The sequence below is a fragment of the Salmo salar genome, chromosome 18 (genome assembly GCF_965601325.2).
Source record: "Salmo salar chromosome 18, fSalSal1, whole genome shotgun sequence".
NCBI lineage: Eukaryota > Metazoa > Chordata > Actinopteri > Salmoniformes > Salmonidae > Salmo > Salmo salar.
In genome coordinates, this window is record NC_138308.1 from 23,865,038 (window position 1) to 23,889,376 (window position 24,339).

General features: G+C 40.5%; 1 protein-coding gene across 1 annotated transcript in view; it reads left to right on the top strand.

The window, feature by feature from the left end:
* LOC106577062 (ryanodine receptor 2) overlaps positions 1-24,339 on the top strand; it is a 77,596-nt gene that overhangs the window by 47,875 nt on the left and 5,382 nt on the right. Inside the window, exons 75-101 of the mRNA XM_082965459.1 lie at positions 2,262-2,358; positions 6,179-6,303; positions 7,046-7,097; positions 7,222-7,263; positions 7,592-7,691; positions 7,870-7,949; positions 8,490-8,566; positions 9,753-9,826; positions 10,010-10,090; positions 10,198-10,286; positions 10,425-10,553; positions 10,867-10,971; positions 11,167-11,248; positions 11,348-12,678; positions 12,912-12,979; positions 13,155-13,284; positions 13,385-13,471; positions 13,586-13,813; positions 14,335-14,465; positions 14,759-14,801; positions 14,993-15,129; positions 17,066-17,126; positions 17,314-17,460; positions 17,543-17,677; positions 18,221-18,377; positions 18,633-18,697; positions 22,216-22,316. Coding sequence (XP_082821585.1) covers positions 2,262-2,358; positions 6,179-6,303; positions 7,046-7,097; positions 7,222-7,263; positions 7,592-7,691; positions 7,870-7,949; positions 8,490-8,566; positions 9,753-9,826; positions 10,010-10,090; positions 10,198-10,286; positions 10,425-10,553; positions 10,867-10,971; positions 11,167-11,248; positions 11,348-12,678; positions 12,912-12,979; positions 13,155-13,284; positions 13,385-13,471; positions 13,586-13,813; positions 14,335-14,465; positions 14,759-14,801; positions 14,993-15,129; positions 17,066-17,126; positions 17,314-17,460; positions 17,543-17,677; positions 18,221-18,377; positions 18,633-18,697; positions 22,216-22,316 — 3,954 coding nt within the window. The remainder of the gene's footprint in view (positions 1-2,261; positions 2,359-6,178; positions 6,304-7,045; positions 7,098-7,221; positions 7,264-7,591; positions 7,692-7,869; positions 7,950-8,489; positions 8,567-9,752; positions 9,827-10,009; positions 10,091-10,197; positions 10,287-10,424; positions 10,554-10,866; positions 10,972-11,166; positions 11,249-11,347; positions 12,679-12,911; positions 12,980-13,154; positions 13,285-13,384; positions 13,472-13,585; positions 13,814-14,334; positions 14,466-14,758; positions 14,802-14,992; positions 15,130-17,065; positions 17,127-17,313; positions 17,461-17,542; positions 17,678-18,220; positions 18,378-18,632; positions 18,698-22,215; positions 22,317-24,339) is intronic.

A 24,339-nucleotide genomic window follows, 5' to 3' on the forward strand; every position in this document is an offset into this window, starting at 1 on the left:
TGGTAAGTGCAGCGAGAATATGAAACGGCAGAGCAGGATATTGCAGTGTGTTGGTGATTGGGATGCACTGTAAAACCCGAAGATGACCCACTGGGCACAAACTGTTTGAATCAACATTGTTTCAGTGTAATTTGTCAATGAATTGTGATGTGGAAACTGTAAAATGCATTTGATTTGAAAAAAGTAATCAAAAGTAATCAACCCTCAACTGTTGTTTTGATGGTGAAATTTCAACCACAAGATTATGTAATCCTGGTAACCAAATTTCAACAGAGACAAACCCTTTAGAAAATATGTCAGATCTTCAATGTTATATCCACTATCAGAAAACAACAACAATAGGCTGGACAGTACCTCCTACTGGACAATTGATTTACAGCTACCTTTTGGTCTCCCTTCCAGGGTTTTAACCAAGCCCAGTTTAGCTATGATGTTTGTCACTGGCTATTACCAATGTGCTATCGTGAGAATGATTGTAAAGAGATCTCCACTTAAGAACTAAATAGATTCATTATTGTTATCAAAGTCATTCCAAAGAGTAGATTTAGCAGAGACAATGAAATGTGACCAGACTTTATCACTCAAATATCATCAATGATGCTATTTATGCCTACAGTGTATAGCATCTGCAAAGTAATCAACAGCTATTGTTTCAATTCAACCCATAATTCAACTAAAAATAGACAATATAATAGGCCTAGTGGTTCAAGTTCTGGTTGATTTCAAATGTAATGATATTTTGTGATGTTGAATTGTATTTGGTTGTCAACGCAACATCTGAAGGAGATGTACAGTATATTCTGCTTGGATAGTTCCATCTGTGCCACTGACTTAGTCTGGCTTTAATTTCAGTTTGTCTTCAAATGAATAATTGATATGTTGGATTCACATCTCCATCTCAACCAGAAATCTAAGTTAAACAATAGGACTAAATCAAATCAAACATTATTTAAAGTGTGTTTAAGGTTTGATTTGATTTAGTCCTATTCTTGATGTGAATCCAGCATATCAATTATTAACAGTAATATTAAATTGTAATAATGAAAAGTGATATTGAATTAAAAGAGATGTATCTACTTCTTGGATAGTTCCATTTGAGCCACTGGCATAATCCCATTCTTTAACTTTTTTTGAAATACAATTAAAAGCATATTAACTTGTCAACAAGTTAACAAATTATATGTTGGATTCACATCTCCAACTCAACCAAAAAAGTTAAAGAGTGGGATTATGCCCGTGGCTCAGATGGAACAATCCAAGCAGTAGATACATCTCTTTTAAACGTTGATATTTGGTTGCGTTGTTAACCAAACAATTCAATGTTATTTTTGTAATACAATAAATATCCCTAAGTTAAGTCTATTTTACAAACTAATGTAACATTAAACCTTAAAATGAGTAACATCCATGGCCACATTTTCAGGTTACTGTAACTCTTAATGTCTTATGTAATTATATAAAGCATGAATGTTCAAGATAGCATGCATAGGTCATCGCAGGTCTCTGGAGATCTTCACAATTTCTACGTATAATAATCTGTGCAGAATCTCCAACAGCATTGATCACTTGCACCATGTACTTTTAATGTAATCTCAACCTTAATCCAGGTTATTTGGTTCTGCTATTAGTTGAAGCACAGTGATAAGACATTGATCTGTTGTATAAATAAACAAATATATATCTGACATTGTATTTTGAACTTTACAGTTCTTTTCAATTGTTGAAAGTGCAGTGAAAGACTTTTGGTTTAGTTGTCATCCAAATATCTGACATAGTTTTGCATTAGAATTTTGTTGTGCTTTAAGATGGTTGAAAGCATAGTGATAACACATTATAAATTCAACAACATTTTGGCTGTCTTCTTGAGTGAGTAAATATAGGTTGTAATCTCATTGATCAACGTCTCAACCAAATATTACACAATTATCCACGTTGAAATGGCGTGGTGTTCTCAGTGGGAAGTCCATATAATCATACCCCTGTCAGGCAGGTTATATGAACACAGCAATGTTAGCATAGTAAAAGGCTTGTGGGTTTGTACAGTGATATAACTTCTAGATTTACATACAAGTTTAACATATAAGCTAGCAGCCCCAAGACAATTCTCCACCATCTGTCCAATGTAAAGGGAGCCTGAGTTAGACTAAATAAGAAGCCTTGAATTCATGAGCCTAATCACAACTCATTCCTATACGCTATTCCTTCCTGTGTCTTGATTCTCCCTCTCTCTCCCTCCCCCGCTTTACTTACCTCCTCAATAGGCACCGGGCTGTCAACCTCTTTCTACAGGGCTATGACAAGTCCTGGATATCTGCTGAGGAGCACTCCTTTGAGGAAAAGTTGGTTGACGATTTGGCTGTAAGTGTCAGTGTGAGCATTCTCAACCGGCAACAGTGTGAAAGTATAATTCAAATCATTACTTCATCTTTGTACGACTCTTTCACACGATCTTATTATAGCTATCCATTCATTCATGTTATCGGTTTTCTGGTGTTTCATTACTACTTCATTCATTGTTTGTTTGGACACATTTGCCATTGAGTTTTACCTAGTGATTATTTGTGAGGGCTGTATTATTTTGGGTTGTAACCCTTACGTCACCCTTATTTTCAACATCTGAAATCATATAGTTTTTCTGTGAGGGCATTGTTACTCTGGCTTCAATTAGAACTTTGTTTCTCTCCATGGAAGTAGGATTGGGGGAAATAACATGGCAAAGCTCAATTCCCAGACTCTTCCGGCACTCAAGGGGTTTAACAACTAAATAGAGTGCTAAAAAGGGTGTTAACCCTATCAGTCCCAAGACCCCAGCAAAAATCGGCTTTTCATTTATCCTGTTAGGGCTAGGGGGCAGTATTGACACGGCCGGATAAAAAACGTACCCGATTTAATCTCGTTACTACTCCTGCCCAGTAACTAGAATATGCATATAATTATTGGCTTTGGATAGAAAACACCCTAAAGTTTCTAAAACTGTTTGAATGGTGTCTGTGAGTGTAACAGAACTCATATGGCAGGCCAAAACCTGAGAAGATTCCATGCAGGAAGTGGCCTGTCTGACAAGTTGTTGTTCATCTTGGCTCTTTTTATTGAAGACTGAGGATCTTTGCTATAACGTGACACTTCCTACGGCTCCCATAGGCTCTCAGAGCCCGGGAAAAGGCGGAATGATATCGAGGCAGCCTCTGGCTGAAACACATTATCGCGGTTGGCAAGTGGCCGATCAGAGTACTATGGGCTTAGGCGCGTGCCCGAGTCGACCCCATGCTTTATTTTCTTTCGTCTGTTTACCTAAACGCAGATTCCCGGTCGGAATATTATCGCTTTTTTACGAGAAAAATTGCATAAAAATTGATTTTAAACAGCGGTTGACATGCTTTGAAGTACGGTAATGGAATATTTAGATTTTTTTTGTCACGAAATGCGCCATGCTCGTCACCCTTATTTACCCTTTCGGATAGTGTCTTGAACGCACGAACAAAACGCCGCTATTTGGATATAACAATGGATTATTTGGGACCAAACCAACATTTGTTATTGAAGTAGAAGTCCTGGGAGTGCATTCTGATGAAGAACAGCAAAGGTAATAACATTTTTCTTATAGTAAATCTGACTTTGGTGAGTGCTAAACTTGCTGGGTGTCTAAATAGCTAGCCCTGTGATGCCGGGCTATCTACTGAGAATATTGCAAAATGTGCTTTCACCGAAAAGCTATTTTAAAATCGGACATATCGAGTGCATAGAGGAGTTCTGTATCTATAATTCTTAAAATAATTGTTATGTTAAGCGTCCCACCTAGCCCATAGAGGTTATCAGACTTTTATTTATCTGCATGTCCAGCCCTTATATTTAGCCTCACAATAAAGTGTTTTATCATTTTATTTTCAGGACAACCAGAGCACAAAACAATTTGACAATAACAGTTGCATTTATAAGTTTAAAAGCAAAAAGCTAATAAAAAATGAATTTATATTAATGCTGTAAGTACAGACATGGTTTACTCAGTGGGATATGAATATCCAACTAGTCTATGATAACTGTGTGGAGTTTGGGGTTTGTGACAGCAACTACAGTGCCTTCAGAAAGTATTCATACCCCTTGACTTATTCCACATTTTGATGTGTTAAAGCCAGAATTCAAATTGGATTAAATAAAACATTCTCACCCATCTACACACAATACCCCATATTGACAAAATTGTTATTGTCTTGCTGAAAGGTGAATTTGTATCCCAGTGTCTGTTGGAAAGCAGACTGAACCAGGTTATCTAGGATTTATTTCATTTATTTTTATCCATATAAACTCCCTAGTCCTTACCGATGACAAGCATACCCATAATATGATTCACCATGCTAGAAAATATGAAGAGTGGTACTCAGTGATGTGTTGTGTTGGATTTGCCCCAAACACAAAGCTTTGTATTCAGGACATAAAGTTAATTTCTTTGCCACAATTCTGTAACCATTTAAGGTCATTGGCCTCATGGTGAAATCTCTAAGCGGTTTCCTTCCTCTCTGGCAACTAAGTTAGGAAGGACGCCTCTATCTTTGTAGTGACTGGGTGTATTGACACCATCCAAAGTGTAATTAATAACTTCATGCTCAAAGGGATATTCAATGTCAGTTTTTTTACCCATCTACCAATAGATGTCCTTCTTTGCGAGGCATTGGAAAACCTCCCTGGTCTTTGTGGTTGAATCTGTGTTTGAAATCCACTGCTCGACTGAGGGGCCTAACAGATAATTGTATGTGTGGGGTACAGAAATTAGGTAGTCATTCAAAAATCATGTTATACACTATTGCTCACAGAGTCCATGCAACTTATTATATGACTTGTTAAGCTCTTAAGACATTTCAGCTATTACGTTTTTATTAATTTATAAACATTTCAAAAACATCATTTCACTTTGACGTTATGTAGGAATTTTGTGTGTAGTCGGCCAAAATCTCAATTTAATACATTTTAAATTCAGGCTGTAATACAATAACATGTGCAATTAGTCAAGAGGTCTGAATACTTTCTGAAGGCACTGTATGTGAGCTTATAACAGTATTATAGACACGGTGTCCTGAGATTTCCTTTTATCTTCTATGCAGAGGAACCCCTTACCTTCTAACACTTGTGTAGCTTGTGTCATAGAGCAAAACATACATGTGCATGTTTTTGAGAGTCTCAGCTTTTCATAGATAAAGTGGCTTTAAATGTTTTACCTTTATTTAACTAGGCAAGTCAGTTAAGAACAAATTCTTATTTTCAATGATGGCCTAGGAACACTGGGTTAACTGCCTTGTTCAGGAGCAGAACGACAGATTTGTACCTTGTCAGCTCAGGGATTTGAACTTGCAACCGTTCAGTTACTAGTCTAATGCTCTAACCACTAGGCTACACTAGGCTAGCTTTTAATAGTTTGTAGCTCAAACCATTCGGACTCTACAGACGTTTTTGTCAAGGGATCCGCCCTTGTCTCACAAACACCGCTCTAGGTCCCGTCAATCACACACACTAATGATTGGTACCAACGTATACAGAATCTGGTACAACCCAGAAGTCTGTAGCTCAAGCACACTATATTTGAAATGGGATAGAAGTCCTAAATCACGCCAGCGTTACGGTGGGACTCATTGGGTTAAGGGATGGGTGACTGAATTGATGTATATGACATTGGGTCTGAGGGGGGGTCAGGCATGGGTGCCTATACTGTAGATAGACGGTCAGTGTGACGCACATGTACAGAGTGGGTGTTCAGCAAAAAGGCTCCTTAACAGCTTCTACCTCCAGGCCATGAGACTGCTGAACAATTAATCAAATGGCCACCCGGACTATTTGCATTGACATCCTCCCCCTTCTGTTTTTACACTGCTGTTTATTATCTACGCATAGTCACTTTACCCCTACCTACATGTACAAATTACCTCGACTAACCTGTATCCCCACACATTGACTCGGTACCCCCTGAATATAGCCTCATTTTTGATATTTTAGTGTGTTACTTTTTTAATTTTATAATTTTTTACTTTAGTTTATTTAGTAAATATTTTCCTAACTCTTTTTTTCTTAAAACTGCATTGTTGGTTAAGGGCTTGTAAGTAAGCATTTCACAGTAAGGTCTACACCTGTTGTATTCGCCGCATGTTGACACATAAAATGATATTTGATTAGTGGTGTGTTTATGTTGCAGAGAGCTGGAAAGCAGGAACGTTCTGAGAGAGAGGAGGAAGGGGCAGGAGAGGACGATGACAAACAGATTGATCCGCTCCTGCAGCTCATCACACTGTTCAGTCGGAGTGCTCTGACCGAGAGGAGGTGTGTGGGTGTGTGCGTGCGTGCACGTGTGCATACTCCAATGTTATTCCTGTATTAAGGGCAATCAGAGGTAAAACATCAGAATATTGGGCCTCCCAAGTGGGGCAGCAGTCTAAGGCACTGCATCGCAGTGATTGAAGCATCACTACAGACTCGGGATCAATCCCAAGCTGTGTCACAACCGGCCGCGACTGGGAGTCCCATAGGGCGGCGCACAATTGACCCAGCGTCGTCCGGGTTAGGGGAGGTTTTTGCTGGGGAGGCTTTACTTGGCTCATCAAGCTCTAGCGGGCCAAGTACCTGTGGGTGTTTCCTCCGACACATTGGTGCAGCTGGCTTCTGGGTTAAGCGAGCGGGTGCTAAGAAGCGCGGTTTGGTGGGTCATGTTTCGGAGGACGCATGACTCGACCTTCGCCTCTCCTGAGCCCGTTGGGTAGTTGCAGCGATGAGAAAAGATCTTAATTGGATCGCAATTGGATATCACAAAATTGGGGAGAAAAAGGGAGTAAATAAAAAATAAACATCAGATCATTAAACTTTCTAGTTTTATTGAATTAGAAAAATGTGCCTTATCCATTTTTCTATACGGAGCAAAATACTTTAGTTTTATCAGCTGTGCAATGAGTCATTATCTTTTCCTATACTTAGTTGCAAAGGAAAATTAATTGAAATGTTTATTCAAATTCTAAAGCAATCAGCCTTGCCTGCGCTGACATTTCTCTGCCACTTCCCATGTCCACAGTAAGCTTGGCGATGACAGTCTTTACATGTCCTATGCTGCCATAATGGCAAAGGTAAGACAGAGGATACAGTAGCAGTGTGTATTTCTATACTTGGGAATGTTCTTATTCATCACTGTTCATCTGAGATTCTCAACTTCTGCTCAATCCATCTTTCTGTCCAATCAAATCTCCCCAGAGTTGCTGTGGTGAAGAGGATGAGGAGGTGAAAAGCTTTGAAGTAAGTGACTCAATTCCGCCTTTCAATACAATCTCATGATGGAAATACAATCTCATGATGGAAAGATAGACACTTAAAAAAAATCCACTACAGAGGAAGAGAAGGTGAAAAGCTTTGAAGTAAGTGACTCATTTCTCTCATGTAGTATGTTTTTCTATCTTTCATCTTTACATGATCAGCTTTATCATGAGATTGTATTGGTTAAGTAATGAGTTAATTGAGTGGACTGTTGCTTTGTTTGCAATTGGGTTATTCAGTCCAATATTGATTAACTGACTGACATCAGATTGATTTGATTATTTTGTTGGATGGATCTATGGATGATCAGGAGAAGGAGATGGAGAAACAGAAGCTGTTGTATCAGCAGGCCAGGCTGCATGACCGTGGAGCTGCTCAGATGGTCCTCCAGACTATCAGTGCTAGTAAAGGTAACCAGAGTACCAACTGTTTTTGAATGTGGCTTTTTAGATATCACTCTCTAAAGTATTCAAAGTTACCTATAATCCAAAATACAGTCATGTTTAAAGATTGTAGGTAAATTGAAAAATGGCTTGTGATTGTTGCAATTTGTAACATTGAGTTGATGTAATTTTTTATTTCACAAAGGTGACATGGGGTCCATGGTGGCCTCCACTCTGAAGCTTGGTATTTCTATTCTGAATGGAGGAAATACCACTGTTCAGCAGGTACGGGCAGTCTTTGATAACATAATTAGTTATCGATTTTAGCTACAGATGAGGACACTTTGTTCTGAATGCTGGTTCAGGTAAACACCGTTCAGGCTAAGAATAAACTGTATTTGTTACTTTTCCACACTTTCTCCAAGCATTTTTTATTCACTCTATATAAATGTAAGATCTTAATTTGAGCCAGTTTGCGACAGCAGGAAAATAATCCTGCAGCAATAAAAAACGTGGATTATAATTAATGGACCTTTTTGTAGGGGTTGATACATTTTTCGTAAGGGAAAATCAAGTCTAATATTTTTAAGTGGAAATTACAAACTTCAGAAACCTCAAATACACTACAAGTTTTACATTTCCTGCATTGTAGGACAGTTATCCTGCAACAGGGTGATCAAATTAAGATCCTGTATCTGTACTGCAAGTTACCTGGTACAACATCATGATGATATTCACAACAAGAGGAATATCCTTTTCTCTTTGTCACGCAATATTGTCTCCTCATCCTATATTCAGCTAATTGTTTGATGTTTTGTTTCACAGAAAATGTTGGATTACCTGAAAGAGAAGAGGGATGTGGGTTTCTTCCAGAGTGTGGCAGGACTCATGCAGTCTTGTAGGTGGGTACATACGGGGCCGGCTCCAGGAATAAGCGACCTAAGCGGTTGAAGTCGGAAGTTTACATACACTTAGGTTGGAGTCATTAAAACTCGTTTTTCAACCACTCCACAAATTTCTTGTTAACAAACTATAGTTTTGGCCAGTTGGTTAGGACATCTACTTTGTGCAAGACACAAGTAATTTTTCCAACAATTGTTTACAGACAGACTATTTCACTTCTAATTCACTGTATCACATTTCCAGTGGGTCAGAAGTTTACATGCACTAAGTTGACTGCTTTTAAACAGCTTGGAAAATTCCAGAAAATGATGTCATGGCTTTAGAAGGCTAATTGACATAATTTGAGTCAATTGGAGGTGTACCTGTGGATGTATTTCAAGGCCTACCTTCAAACTCAGCGCCTCTTTGCTTGACATCATGGGAAAATCAAAAGAAATCAGCCAAGACCTCAGAAAAAGTCTGGTTCATCCTTGGGAGCAATTTCCAAACGCCTGAAGGTACCACGTTCATCTGTACAAACAAAAGTACGCAAGTATAAACACCATGGGACCACGCAGCCATCATACTGCTCAGGAAGGAGACGCGTTCTGTCTCCTAGAGATGAACGTACTTTGGTGCGAAATGTGCAAATCAATCCCAGAACAACAGCAAAGGACCTTGTAAGATGCTGGAGGAAACGGGTACAAAAGTATCTGTATCCACAGTAAAACGAGTCCTATATCAACATAACCTGAAAGGCCGTGAAAACTGACCGGACACACAATGCACATGCCCAGGGGCCCTGACCTCCAGGTGGCCCCCATTGATTTGGTTAGTCATTCTCACTGAGATATCATATTAACATGGCATAAGTCATAGCAAAATGTGTAGAATTGCAAAAAAAAATTATCTTCCCCATGGGTTGTTTTTAAAACATTGCATGAAATGTATTGTAAAATTGCAAAATGTTCTCTCCGCCCCATGGCAAAATGTGTAGAATTGAAGATGATGAACTTTAAATTGTGGGGTGGCAACTAAAATGTTTTGGTGCAAGGTGTGGGACCCTCAAAATGCTAGGGCTGGCCCTGTGTACATGGTAACATAATCCTCAATCATCTGTCACAGAGGCTATACTTGGTGAACAGGACTGACATGCAGGGACAGCTCTCATCCTCTTTACATCTTTTGTTAACTTTTCTGACTCAGTGTGCTGGATTTGAATGCGTTTGAGAGGCAGAACAAAGCCGAAGGATTAGGGATGGTCATCGAGGAGAGCTCAGGTACCTTATGGAAATGAAAAATCCACTGACCGCTAAGATCTGACTGCTGAAGTGAGTTAAGATTGAATGTAAAGAACCTTGGCTCTGATACTGTACTCATGATCTTTCATTCTGTACATATCTATTCTCTCTCTCTCTCTCTCTCTCTCTCTCTCTCTCTCTCTCTCTCTCTCTCTCTCTCAGGGGAGAAGGTTATGCCTGACGAGAAGTTGACCTGTGATCTTTTTCGCTTCCTACAGCTCCTCTGTGAAGGACACAACTCAGGTGCTCACCCTTAACCGTTTTAACCACAGTGCACTTCTCTCTGTGTGTTATGGCAGGGGCGTGTTGTTGGTCTGTTAAACTCATTACGCTTGCAAATTGTCCCATAGATTTTCAGAATTATTTGAGAACACAAACAGGAAACAACACGACTGTGAACATCATTATATCCACTGTGGACTACCTTCTCAGAGTGCAGGTTAACAATTTGATCTACGAGACATTATCTGTATGATACATTTTGATTGATATGGCCTGTAACATGATTCAATATAATTTACAAGCCTTTTAAATATTTTGGTACTATCATGATTTGAATCTCTTAATATGTCTCCAGGAGTCGATAAGTGATTTCTACTGGTATTACTCTGGAAAGGATGTGATTGACGAACATGGCCAGCGTAACTTCTCCAAGGCCATCAGTGTGGCCAAACAGGTCTTCAACTCTCTCACAGAGTACATCCAGGTTGGTTGAGCCCTAGGTGATGATTCATCCCACTGGGCACACACTGTTGAATCAACATTGTTTCGACATCATTTCAAGGAAATTACGTTGAACCAATGTGGAATAGACGTTGAATTGACATCTATGTCCAGTGGGATGAATGTAATTTTCTCCACTGAGAGGTTGACCCATTTCAAATGGTATTTCATGTATTTAACTGTTGTGAATGTTGTTATGTGTGTTCTTACAGTATGTGTGTTTGTCTCAGTTCTGGCTATTGACAGTTTACCCAGCTGGGAAGCTAACTGGCTCATTGTATTACTATCCTCTCCAGGGGCCGTGTACTGGTAACCAGCAGAGTCTGGCCCACAGTCGCCTATGGGATGCGGTGGTGGGCTTTCTCCATGTCTTTGCTCACATGCAGATGAAGCTGTCTCAGGTCAGTGTAATGTAGAACTCAAGAGGTGGAGGCCTAGGGTCAATAAGACCCATGAATATTCCAGTCTTGTAAAGAATGCGAGTAGAGCTTAACAAGCTTTCCCTTTTTCCCAATGGGCCATTTCTTTGTTTTGGTTTTACACGTAATCAAACTAGTTGTTACAACTGGTTTGTTTTGATGTTTTGTCATTTATAGGATTCCAGCCAAATTGAACTTCTGAAAGAATTGATGGATTTGCAAAAGGACATGGTTGTTATGTTGTTGTCCATGTTAGAAGGTAAGATTCAAACTAGTTGAGTTGTTTACATGGTGAATATATTTGTGAATTTCAATAGACAAAGCTAAACTTGTGAACTCATCTCACTTTCTTCTCTAGGTAACGTGGTAAATGGAACAATTGGCAAGCAGATGGTGGACATGTTGGTGGAATCATCTAGCAATGTTGAGATGATCCTAAAGTTCTTCGACATGTTCCTCAAACTCAAAGACCTGACCTCATCTGACGCATTCAAAGAGTATGATCACGACGGCAAAGGTCGCATCTCCAAGAAGGACTTCCAGAAGGCCATGGAGGCCTACAAGCGCTACTCTCAATCCGAGACCCAGTTCCTCCTCTCCTGCACGGAGACGGATGAAAGCGAGCTCCTGGATTATGAGGCCTTCGTGGATCGCTTCCACGAGCCAGCCAAAGACATTGGCTTCAACATTGCTGTTCTCCTAACCAACCTGTCTGAGCACATGCCTCACGATTCACGTCTTGGTACCTTTCTGCAGCTTGCAGAGTGTGTTCTGAGCTACTTCCAGCCCTACCTGGGCCGTATTGAGATCCTTGGCAGTGGCAAGCGCATCGAGAGGGTCTACTTTGAGATCAGCGAGTCCAGCCGCACGCAGTGGGAGAAGCCTCAGGTCAAAGAGTCCAAGAGACAGTTCATATTTGACGTGGTCAATGAGGGCGACGGGAAAGAGAAGATGGAGATGTTTGTCAACTTCTGCGAAGACACCATTTTTGAGATGCAGCTGGCTGCCCAGATATCAGGGACAGACACTGGGGAGAGGACCGCAGGCAAAGAGGCTGAAGAAGAGGAAGAAAAAGACAGGGGGAAGAATGACGAGGAGTTGGAAAGATCCAAAATGGGATTTTTCTCCATGTCCACAATATGGCTCATCGTCTTCGCTCTACCCTATGGCTTGATGATGCTGATGTCTATGCTCTCTGTGAAAAACCTGAAGAAGCATATTAAGAAGACAACTCTGAGGGATGTAGTCATGGTATTTGCTTCCTTTTTCCAGGCCATGATCATGGGTCTGGTCCACTTTGTCTGTTCTGTAGTTCGCTTCTTCTTATATGTACTGTACATAGTTTTTGTAAGTGGAGGACTCATAGAGGGGGCCAAGAAGATAAGGGTGTTCGACCTTTTTGGAGGCATCCTTGACCCAACACTTGATGAGGTCACAGGGGGGTCAGGGGGATACAGGGAGAGGAGATACAGCACAAGGTCCTCCTCCCGGGACGAGCTGAGGGTGCTGGGCCAGTCAACAGTTTCCTCCAGTGACACCAATGTCCTGTCAGACATTTTCGGTCTGCGAGTGAGGAGAGAAGGAGGTCAATACAGACTAATGACTCATGACTTAACAGCCAGTCTGACTGACCTGTTCAACACAGCCACTGGCCAACAATCCCCTGCTGAGCCCAATGGGAAAGACCAGGTATTATTGCAGTATTTTTGTGACTGTTGTCCTTCGTGAGCTAGATATGGCATGCTTGGTTTGTTGGTGCCGTAGAACCATACTGTATTTATTCCATAAAATCTTTCCGTTCAACATTTTGCTCAGTTTAAGTCGAAACCTGTTGACAGTTTGTCCAAACACTATTGTGTGTTATCAAGGTTAGTAATGTACTCTTGGGTCATGTTTAATGCATATCCTATTAATGGCTTCAGGTTGAAGGTGCCAGAGAAGGAGATAGTAAAGAAGGAGAAGAGAAAAATTCAGAGTTGGAGAAAGCAGAGTGAGAATTTTCAAATTCACCCTTAAAGACCTAATTACCTGATTACATTCTGACTGAGAAAATTACTGAATATTTTGTTGTGTTAGTGTAATTTGTTTCCATCACAGGATGGAAACAAATGAATATAAAACAGTTTAGGTTGACTTTGAGCTGAAGTTTAAAACTGACTTTGCAGAAGGGAAGATTCTGAGAAGGAGGCGAAGGCTAAACGGAGAGTTAGGATATGCTCCAGCAAACCTGAGGAGCCAGAGCCTCAGGAATCAGCCTTCTGGGAAATGATAACCACTCACCAGAAGAGACTGTTGGTTAGAAACTCTCTATCACACAGACACACACACACACACACACACACAGACACACGCAAGTATTTTCTCCCTCTGAATTTGACCATATCTCATTTCTCAGAATTACTTTGCGAGAAATTTCTACAACATGCGGATGCTGGCTTTGTTTGTTGCTTTCTCTATCAACTTCATTCTCCTTTTCTACAAGGTGAGTTACTGTGTGACTGCCAGTGCAAATATTTAAATTTACATTTCCGGCTGGTCTGTGAAATTGAGTGACTGTCTCACTGTCCTTAACTGTCTCATTGTTACTGTGTCCCAGGTGTCATCATCCTCTTCTGTAAGTGAGGAAGAGGAGAAGGTGGCAGTGCTCTACGACAGCTCAGGCGGCATGGATGAAGAAGACCCCTTGGTCAATGACAACACCTCAGGCAGTATGCAGTTTGTCCTGGAGGAGAGCACTGGTTACATGGAGCCCTCTCTCCGCTTCCTGTCCGTCGCTCACACCCTCATCTCTTTCTGCTGTATCATTGGCTACTACTGCTTGAAGGTACGACAGCTTACAGGGAACAAACAGACAGCCAATCAGTCCACTGTGACAGTGCATACCAATGAGTGTTGCGTCAATCTACATTACATCATATTCTGGCTTTAGTTTATAGTAGCTAGTAATTAGATCCATTGAGCGCTACACATCTTTGGTTTTCCAGCACCAACTACACTCTTAGAAAAAAGGGTTCCAAAAGGGTTCTTTGGCTGTCCCCATAAGAGAACACTTTTTGGTTGCAGGTAGACCCCTTTTGGGTTCCATGTAGAACTTTTTCAACAGAGCGTTCGACCTGGAATCCAAAAGGGTTTTCCTATGGGGAACGTTTTGGTTCCAGGTAGAAAAAAAAGTTCTAGGGTTCTCCTATGGGGTCAGCCGAGGTACCCTTTAAGGTTCTAGATAGCATATTTTTTCTAAGAGTGTAAGGAGCAAATGTAGTGCATTTGAAATGTGAACTTTACAAGTAATAGTGTTTTTTCTATTTACTGTATCACTTTGTTGTTTGTGTTTGGCTGCTACTGTAGGTCCCGCTGGTTATTTTTAAGCGGGAGAAAGACGTGGCGAGGAAGATGGAGTTTGACGGTCTCTATGTCACTGAGCAGCCACCTGATGAGGACATCAAAGGCCAATGGGACAGGCTTGTCATCACCACACAGTCAGTCCTCTCATAGGGCCTTTATAGCTGCTTAATAAACCCTGTCTATTGGCTACTTTGGTTGAACTACAACACTCAAGTCCTACATTAATCTGATCTACAGTTCCATGTAGTTCAGTGAGGAGCAGGCTGAATTCTGGAATGACATACAGAACCAGTCTGTCAGTGCATCACTGTGCGTGCTCAGATCTCTCTCATAGACCATTAGAACTTTTATTGTGGAACTCTTTTTGATTTATTCTACAAAACAATAAATTGTGTTTAATGATGCTCGACTATGTTTTTTGTTTCAGATCATTTCCCAGTAATTACTGGGATAAATTTGTGAAAAGGAAGGTAGGTACAGTAGCACTATTCACCTCACATGATTCTCTGTGTATAGTTGCGTCAGCGTCTATACATATCACAGCACAGTCTAGTGTAATAAAAAGAGACTGGAGATCTATCAACCAGGTAATGGCTTAAGCAATTATACTCTCGCCATAGCATTACCATTAAAGTCAATCACCCTCAACCTTTCTCTTCAGGTGATGGACAAGTATGGGAAGTTTTATGGTTGTGACCGCATCAGTGAGCTGCTGGGGCTGGATAAGGCTGCTCTCGACTTCAGCTCCGAGGGACAGGAGAGGAGAAGACCCAGGAGAGAGGGAGCCTGGACTGCTCTGTGAGTGGATATGTGTGATCCCTTAAATCCATGTACTGTTTACTGTACCATACTATACTGTTCTGTATTGTACATACCTCCTGTGTGAGGCTAGAGTCTAGGTCTATCAGTCACTAACTTACATCGCTGAACTAAGTCGGCTGTAGCCACACCCTTCACTAGCCAGGAATAGATAGGCGGGTTGGTTGTTTAGCATCAAAACCGACGCGTGCATAATTGTGGGGCAAAACAGACAGGGTTGGCTTAGATTGTTGACAACATGTAAACTATATTTCGTCTCCAATGTTTATTGAAAACATAAATTTGCACAATGAGCACTTGTTGTCTCTCAAATACATTGTTTCAGTTGTTGGTTAGCTAGCTAGCACATTTTTGCCATATTAGCATAGATGTGATATGAGTCAAAATGTCTCCAAACAAGACATGGTATCAATAAGAAGATTAAACTATCTGAAACGAGCCACCTACGATTCCCCATGGCAGATTCTTGTCGTTGTTGCTAGCTATCTGACCGTTCAGAATCATAACACTACACAGACTTCTGCCTCAACAATGCGCACCCATCATTTTCATGACATTGCCAGCCAACCCATCTATAGAATCCTCACAAATGTTTGTCTCTAAACTAAATAGAATATGTCATTGTTATTCTAGATACGCTTTAAGGATGTTTGGCTATTGTTATCCATCTCATGTCTTCAATGACAGTGTGAAAGGCACTTTACAAAGAAAACGTGACCTTGTATTCAGCAGCACTTTGAGCATTATCGACTAAAGCGACAGCACTGATGTCAGGCGTGGGTGTGTCTGTGTGTATCACTTACTTGAAGAAATTATAATAAAACAGAATGTGCAGTACTTTACATTCTGAAGTGTCTTGACAGAAGGTGGCAGTAATGTGCAGTTTGAATCAGGTTGTATTGCAATAATCCAATGTGTTTTGTAAATGGTTATGACAAATTATAAAACAGGACGTGTGAGTCCTTTTGGTTACATATCTGAGGAATATGTGGTTATTCAAACTCAAGGAGTTCTATGTTCAGTACAATATACAGGTAACTGCCTAAATAAAGGAAACACCAACATAAAGGGCGTTGGGCCACCACGAGCCACAAGAACAGCTTCAATGCACCTTGGCATAGATTCTACAAATGTCTGGAATTCTATTGGAGGCATGCGGCACCATTCTTTCACGAGAAATTCCATAATTTGATGTTTTGTTGATGGTGATGAAGAACACTGTCTCAGGCGCCACTCCAGAATCTCCCATAAGTATTCAATTGGGTTGCGATCTGGTGACTGACACATACACACCCTTAGACCCCCTATGCTCCTTTGAGACCCCTCAGATCTCTTCTAGCCATGGTAGCCAAAATAATGATCAACTGGGTATTTCTATACATGACCCTAAGCATGATGGGATGTTAATTGCTTAATTAACTCAGGAACCACACGTGTGGAAGCACCTGCTTTCAATATACTTTGTATCCCTCATTTACTCAAGTGTTCCTTTTATTATGGCAGTTACCTGCATGAAGAAAGATCGTATGAGGGTTTGTGCTCAGGCTGGAATGAAAGGCGGCTGGTGCGTGGGAGAGAAAATATGTGTAGAGTTAATAAAGTACTCACTCTCAAAACCATGAAAAGGAATAACCCAAGGAGGCCGATATGCTCCGTTCCTTTTGAATTTTTATATAGCACCTTGCACTTTCACTTTTTGTATTCTTTTGAGCATGAATTAAATCGATGATATTATTTTTGCATATCGGCCGCCTTCGGTTATTCCTTTTCATGGTTTTGAGAGTGAGTACTTTTTGAACTCTACAGTTACCTGTATGACTCTCTTATTTGTATTGAGGGTGTCCCCTTAAATGAAGAGACCAGACAGGGATGTATCCATGCCTAAGAAGACTGACTAGATATATGTCTGTTTCAGATTAAACTCAATTGATGTCAAGTATCAGGTGTGGAAACTAGGAGTAGTGTTCACTGACAACGTAAGTAAAGCAGCCGTTTACTTTATCGTCCTACTGTGTTCTATATATGATGATGACTCATCCTTACATATGTGTTTTATAGTCATTGTTTTCCATAGATATTAATGTAGCATATGATGATAGCTGCTATAGTGTCTGTGATGTACCCAAGCTGTCTTCCTGTCTTATCTTGTGTGTGTGTACACAGTCCTTCCTGTACCTGGCATGGTATATGACCATGTCTGTCCTGGGCCACTATAATAACTTCTTCTTCGCTGCTCACCTGTTGGATATTGCCATGGGCTTTAAGACCCTAAGAACCATCCTGACCTCTGTTACCCACAATGGCAAACAGGTACAGTATAGACAACTATAAAACCCTGATGCCGTGTGGGGTGGGGGGGGCTTTTCCATAATGCTGTATATGTGTTTGTCAGTTGGTCCTGACTTTGGGGCTGCTGGCAGTGGTGGTGTATCTCTACACCGTGGTGGCCTTCAACTTCTTCCGCAAGTTCTACAACAAGAGTGAAGATGGAGTAGCTCTGGACATGAAATGTGACGACATGCTCACTGTGAGTTCAGCACATGTAGTAGCACATGCATGCAGACACACTGACACATAGTCTAAACTAGCCACGGAGTCTGAGAAGCCAAAGAGAAGGATTTCTGACAGTGATGCCCATAGTTGAGGTGAACATAGCCTTTGCCTTAATGCCCCTCTATATCCACCCTAGATTGATGGACACTTGGATTAAGATAACCCTCTCCAGCCTGAGCTGGGCTCTTTGTCTCACTGGGAATGAATTCTCCACTTTAATATGGTCTTGTCTGTTTTATTCCAATATGGATTTCACTGTCACTCACTCAGGACAGACAGACTTGTTATGCTTTAGAAATGCATTGCATTACAATACAATACACCAGACTTGAAGGTTCACCGGTAATGTTAGTATGACACGTAGATATGTACATGCATGCAATATCTCAGCAACAACATGTTTAGTTAAAGAATAAGATTGCTCAACTCGTTCATAATAAGAGCTGTGAATGCCCCATGGACTACCCCAGCAATGTTAAGTAGCAAAGTCAACTGGCTACTCCTCCTTGTTCTCCAGTGCTATATGTTCCACATGTATGTGGGCGTGCGAGCGGGGGGTGGCATCGGTGACGAGATTGAGGACCCGGCCGGGGACGAGTTTGAGGTGGTCAGGATCATCTTTGACATCACCTTCTTCTTCTTTGTCATCGTCATCCTCCTGGCCATCATTCAGGGTGAGACAGCATGTAGACGCTACACACACACACACACACACACACACACACACACACACATTCTTCTCCATTATTCACCAGTGAGTCATATAGATTTGTCGGTCTTTATGAATATTTCATATGTGATTGAGAATAGAGCAATGCTAATGTAGCTGTTTATTCCTCCAGTGTCTTAATTAAAGTTCTCCTGTAACCTGTCAGTTAATCATGCACAAATACTTGTGACACCAACACTCAAGTCTGTGTTTCCTGTAGGTTTGATAATTGATGCCTTTGGGGAGCTCCGTGACCAGCAGGAGCAGGTGAAAGAGGACATGGAGGTGAGAAGTTACATGCTTTCATAAAAGCATTCACACACACCTATGTAATTATTTGAAGAACCTACCGCACCTGTAATTCTCTCTTTCAAACATTTCCTAAAACATTATCTGTAAAAGTGACTTATCTAAGGAAGTTATCCTTACCCTACCCTAGTGCACTTTTTGGGTGCAGTAACAATATTGGTTTAGCCAAATGTTATCTTGAGGTAACTCTTATCAGTGTGTAAATTGATGAGACTGAGGCTCATGTTTTAAGCGGATTCAGAGAGTGTGTATTCAGAGCGTGTTATTCAATCAGTAGTCTTAATGAGGATACACTTATCTCTAATGAGATGGAGATAATTAGACCATGTTTTGAAAAAAAGGTTGTAAATTGCATATGCAGATAACCTGGGCTGTGGTTTATCAGAAAATACATATTTGCATCCCTATATATCTTTAAATTGAAGTAGATGGAACCTTTTAGAGACAACACTAAGTTGCATGTGCACGTGCACACACCACTTTAAGGAATCATGTGTTCTGAAAGTCAGTGTTTTGCTGCATAATGACTTGATCTTGTGAAATGCAAATGTGGTAATTTCATCATTTGATTACTAGGGCTGTCAAATGAAGAAAATAAATGTAGTCAAGTCCCGTGTGGCTCAGTTGATACAGCATGGCACTCGCAACACCAGAGTTGTGGGTTCGATTCCCATGGAGGACCAGTACAAACAAAAAAATATGAAACTGTATGCACTCACTACTATGTTGCTCTGGATAAGTGTGTCTTATAAATTGTCATATGTGCTGTGCTTAATCATGTTGTTGAGAAGCACTCTTTAACATCAATGTCAATTTGTTTTTACATCGCACTGTAGATTTTAGGTATGTACAGTGCCTTCGGAAAGTATTCAGACCCCTTGACTTTTTCCATATTTTGTTACGTTAGAGCCTTATTCTAAAATGTATTTGAATCTACACACAATACCACATAATGATAAAGGAAAAACAGGTTTTTATACATTTTTGTATTCAGACCCTTGACTCAGTATTTTATTGAAGCACCTTTGGCAGCAGTTACAGCATCGAGTCTTCTTGGGTATGACACTACAAGCTTGGCACACCTGTATTTGGGGAGTTTCTCCCATTCTTCTCTGCAGATCCTCTAAAGCTTTGTCAAGTTGGATGGGGAGCGTCGCTGCACAGCTATTTTCAGATCTCTCCGGAGATGTTCGATCGGGTTCAAGTCCGGGCTCTGGCTGGCCCACTCAAGGACATTGAGACTTTTTCCGAAGCCACTCCTACGTTGTCTTGGCTGTGTGCTTAGGTTCGTTGTCCTGTTGGAAGGTGAACCATCTCCCCAGTCTGAGGTCCTGAACACTCTGGAGCAGGTTTTCATCAAGGATCTCTCTATACTTTGCTCCGTTCATCTCCCTCGATCCTGACTAGTCTCACAGTCCCTGCCGCTGAAAAACATCCCCACAGCATGATGGTGCCACCACCATGTTTCACCGTAGGGATGGTGCCAGGTTTCCTCCAGACGCGACTCTTGGCATTCAGGCCAAAGAGTTCAATCTTGGTTTCACCAGAACAGAGAATCTTGTTTCTCATTGTCTGAGAGTCTTTAGGTGCCTTTTGGCAAACTCAAAACGGGCTGTCATGTGCCTTTTACTGAGGAGTGGCTTCCGTCTGGCCACTCTACCATAAAGCCCTGATTGATTGGTGGAGTGCTGCAGTGATGGTTGTCCTTCTCGAGGGTTCTCCTATCTCCACAGAGGAACTCTAGAGCTCTGTCAGAGTGACCCACTCCCTGACCAAGGCCCTTCTCACCCGATTGCTCAGTTTGGCCGGGCGGCCAGCTCTAGGAAGAGTCTTGGTGGTTCCAAACTTCTTCCATTTAAACTTCTTCGGGATCAGTGTCCCTTCCACGGGACGGTTGAGCTAATGTAGGCTAATGTGATTAACATTAGGTTGTAAGTAACAAGAACATTTCCCAGGACATAGACATATCTGATATTGGCAGAAAGCTTACATTCTTGTTAATCTAACTGCACTGTCCAATTTACAGTAGCTATTACAGTGAAATAATACCATGCTATTGTTTGAGGAGAGTGCACAATTTTGAATATGTAAAGTTATTAATAAACAAATTAGGCACATTTGGGCAGTCTTGATACAACATTTTGAACAGAAATGCAATGGTACATTTGCTCAGTCTAAAACTTTGCACATACAGTGATGCCATCTAGTGGCCAGAATCTAAATTGCACCTGGGCTGGAATAATACATTATGGCCTTTCTCTTGCATTTCAAAGATGATTGTACGAAAAAATACAAAAGAACGGTTGGTTTTTTCTTTGTATTAACTTTTACCACATCTATTGAGTTATATTCTCATACCATCTTTTCACATTTCTACAAACTTCAAAGTGTTTCCTTTTCAAAGGGTACCAAGAATATGCATATACTTGCTTCAGGGCCTGAGCTACAGGCAGTTAGATTTGGGTATGTCATTTTAGGCGAAAATTGAAAAAAGGGGCGGATCCTTCTGGAAGGTTCTCCCATCTCCACAGTGGAACTCGGCGGGTTGTTGGCCAAGGCCCTTCTCCCCCGATTGCTCAGTTTGGATGGGTGGCCAGCTCTAGGAAGAGTCTTAGTGGTTCTAAACATCTTCCACTTAAGAATGATGGAGGCCACTCTGTTCTTGGGGGCCTTCAATGCTGCAGACATTTTTTGGTACCCATCCCCAGATCTGTTCATCGACACAATCCTGTCTCAGAGCTCTACGGACAATTCCTTTGACTTCATGGCTTGGTTTTTGCTCTGACATGCATTGTCAACTGTGGAACCTTATATAGACAGGTGTGTGCCTTTCCAAATCATGTCCAATCAATTGAATTTACCACAGGTGGACTCCAATCCAGTTGTAGAAACATCTCAAGGATGATCAATGGAAACAGGATGCGCCTGAGCTCAATTTCAAGTCTCTTAGCAAAGGGTCTGAATACTTATGCATATAAGGTATTTCTGTTATGTATTTTTATTACATTTGCAAACATTTCTAAAAACCTGTTTTTGCTTTGTCATTATGGGGTATTGTGTGTCGATTTAATTATGATTTGTTTTTGTATTTAATCCATTTTAGAATAAGGCTGTAATAGAACAAAATGTGGAAAAATACTCTGAATACTTTCCGAAGGCACTGCAGATTATGTATTTTGGATGTTTTCAGTGTATTTTCAATTCTTTCAAAACATTGTGCACTAAAATTACAAAAAAGTTAACTGATTAACAGCCCTAATGATTACCCAGTCTAAAATGAATCACCTTATACAATATTACAAATTACTTCAAGAATATAGTACGCATGAAAACAACTAAAGCAGAGTTAGAATTAGGGGAATGCATTCACTGTCTTTAACACAATAAGTACTTGTCGTGTTGGTTGTCTCTTTATGTTATTCACATGGAACAATATGCATGTGCTATAAATGTGTTATGTAAATGTGAGATACCTCTCTCTTCCTTCCCTGTAGACCAAGTGTTTCATCTGTGGAATCGGGAATGACTACTTGGACAATGTGCCCCATGGATTCGAAACACACACTCTTCAGGAACACAACTTGGCCAACTATCTGTGAGTTGATACCTGCGGTCTAGTTTCACTGATATGTAACACTTTACTTAAACAAACCTGCCATCTGTAGCCTCATGTGCCTGACGTCTAGGCTTTGGACTAACATGCTCTCAACACTGCCATCCCACAATCACAGGAATGACATGCCTGTCATACGGTGATTGCTGACGTATCATACCTTTGCCTTACACAACTTGTTAAGCAGAACATTTTGTTATTGTAATTTCTTTTTTACCTTTGTGTGAAGTGAGGTAATTGCTTGACATGTACTTCCATCAGATATTTTTACAGGTGTAATGTAGTTTTGTAGGCAGTAATATGACCATGATTAGGTATAGCCATTTAAAATATCTGCTCTGATTAGTGAATGATTGAAGGAATCATTATCATGTCCACATTTGATTGCATCTCAATTCATGTGGAGCTTCACTTGTCCAACAGGAAATGTATATAGATGTCAATATATACTATTACATTAAATGTGGTGTTCAATGCTTAAATGGCCACTCTTAGCTCTCTTCAAAAGTTTATTACTAATGTCAATATTAATGACCCATTTCATTATTTAGGGTATTTTATTTTAGCACTATTTGTTGATATGCATCTCTAATCATGTAAGCTGAGACTTATTATGAGTTGGAAATCACTGACATCGTTATAATTGGCGAGTCAATTATACCGGCCTCCCCATCAAAATTAGACGATACGTCCACAATAGTTTACTAAGGCCAGCTAACATTGCATGTGGTTATGTAACAGTTATCACTGTGCTGCTTAGCAGTATTGCTTCCTTACTCACAATATCCTTACCAGTACTTGTGCTCACGCTAGTGATGCGCGGGTTGACTCGTAAAGTTAACGTCAAACCACAGAGGCAAAAAGGAGTTTAATTCAATAGGAGAAAAGCAGTGAAATGGAAAGTTGAAAATAAAGAGAAGGGAGGGCCAGAAAAGTAATGTTTGAGAAAGATTTTGTGAAGTGGTAAAAGAGGATGATAGCGGGTATGTTATGTGTGATGATTGTGAGGCGCTATACAAATTCAACGGTCACAAGACGGAGATTTCAAATAGGCCTATGGCACGTCAAGGGAACTGTAGCCTACTCTTCAGATGGGTTAAATGGAATCTGAAATCTGGACACTGACTTAGAGCTCTCGACGTGACAATATTCCTGCCACAACGGCAGTCACGAGTCATGATTGCAGTCAAATTCCCTGTTACCGTTGGTCACGGTAATCACCTCTAAAACTGTGCAAATGAATGGCGATGATGGGTAGCCTACCCAACTTGCTAACTGCCCTCACTAATGGCCTGGCAGTCCCTCTAATCACTCTAAACACTTCATGATTGCTAAGGATTTTTTAAATTTAATCCATTTTAGAATAAGGCTATAACGTAACAATGTGGAAAAAGTCAAGGGTTCGAATACTTTCCGAAGGCACTGTACACTGTTAGAAAAAAAGGTGCTATCTAGAACCTATAATGGTTATTTGGCTGTCCACATACAATAACCCTTTGAAAAACCCTTTTTGTTTCCAGGTAGAACAATTTTGGGTTCCATGTAAAACCATTTTCACAGAGGGTTCTACATGGAACCCAAAATAGTTTTACCTACAATTAAAAAGGGTTCTACCTGGAACCAAAAGTGGTTCTCCTATGGGGACAGCCGAATAACCATTTTGGAACCTTTTTTTCAAAGAGTGTGGAGGTGCTATCTTTATAAGCATCATAAAAGCTGATAATATTTCAACTCCATTAAATATGCATCCAAGCCAAACATGAAACGTTTTCCTAGCTTTTTATATCATTACATTCGGTCAAACTGATGTCATTTGGGAATTTTGTAAAGAAAGGTTATTGCATTTTCTCCACGGTCCCTAAATGTCTTTGCTCCTCAAAAAAAAGCAGAGATGACAGAGAACTTTACCGTTGTCAACTAGATTTAAGCATTCATTCTATAATTTCTGACATTATTCTGGTGAGCAAAGGTTTATTTAGTGTTCTAGGACAACATATAATGACAG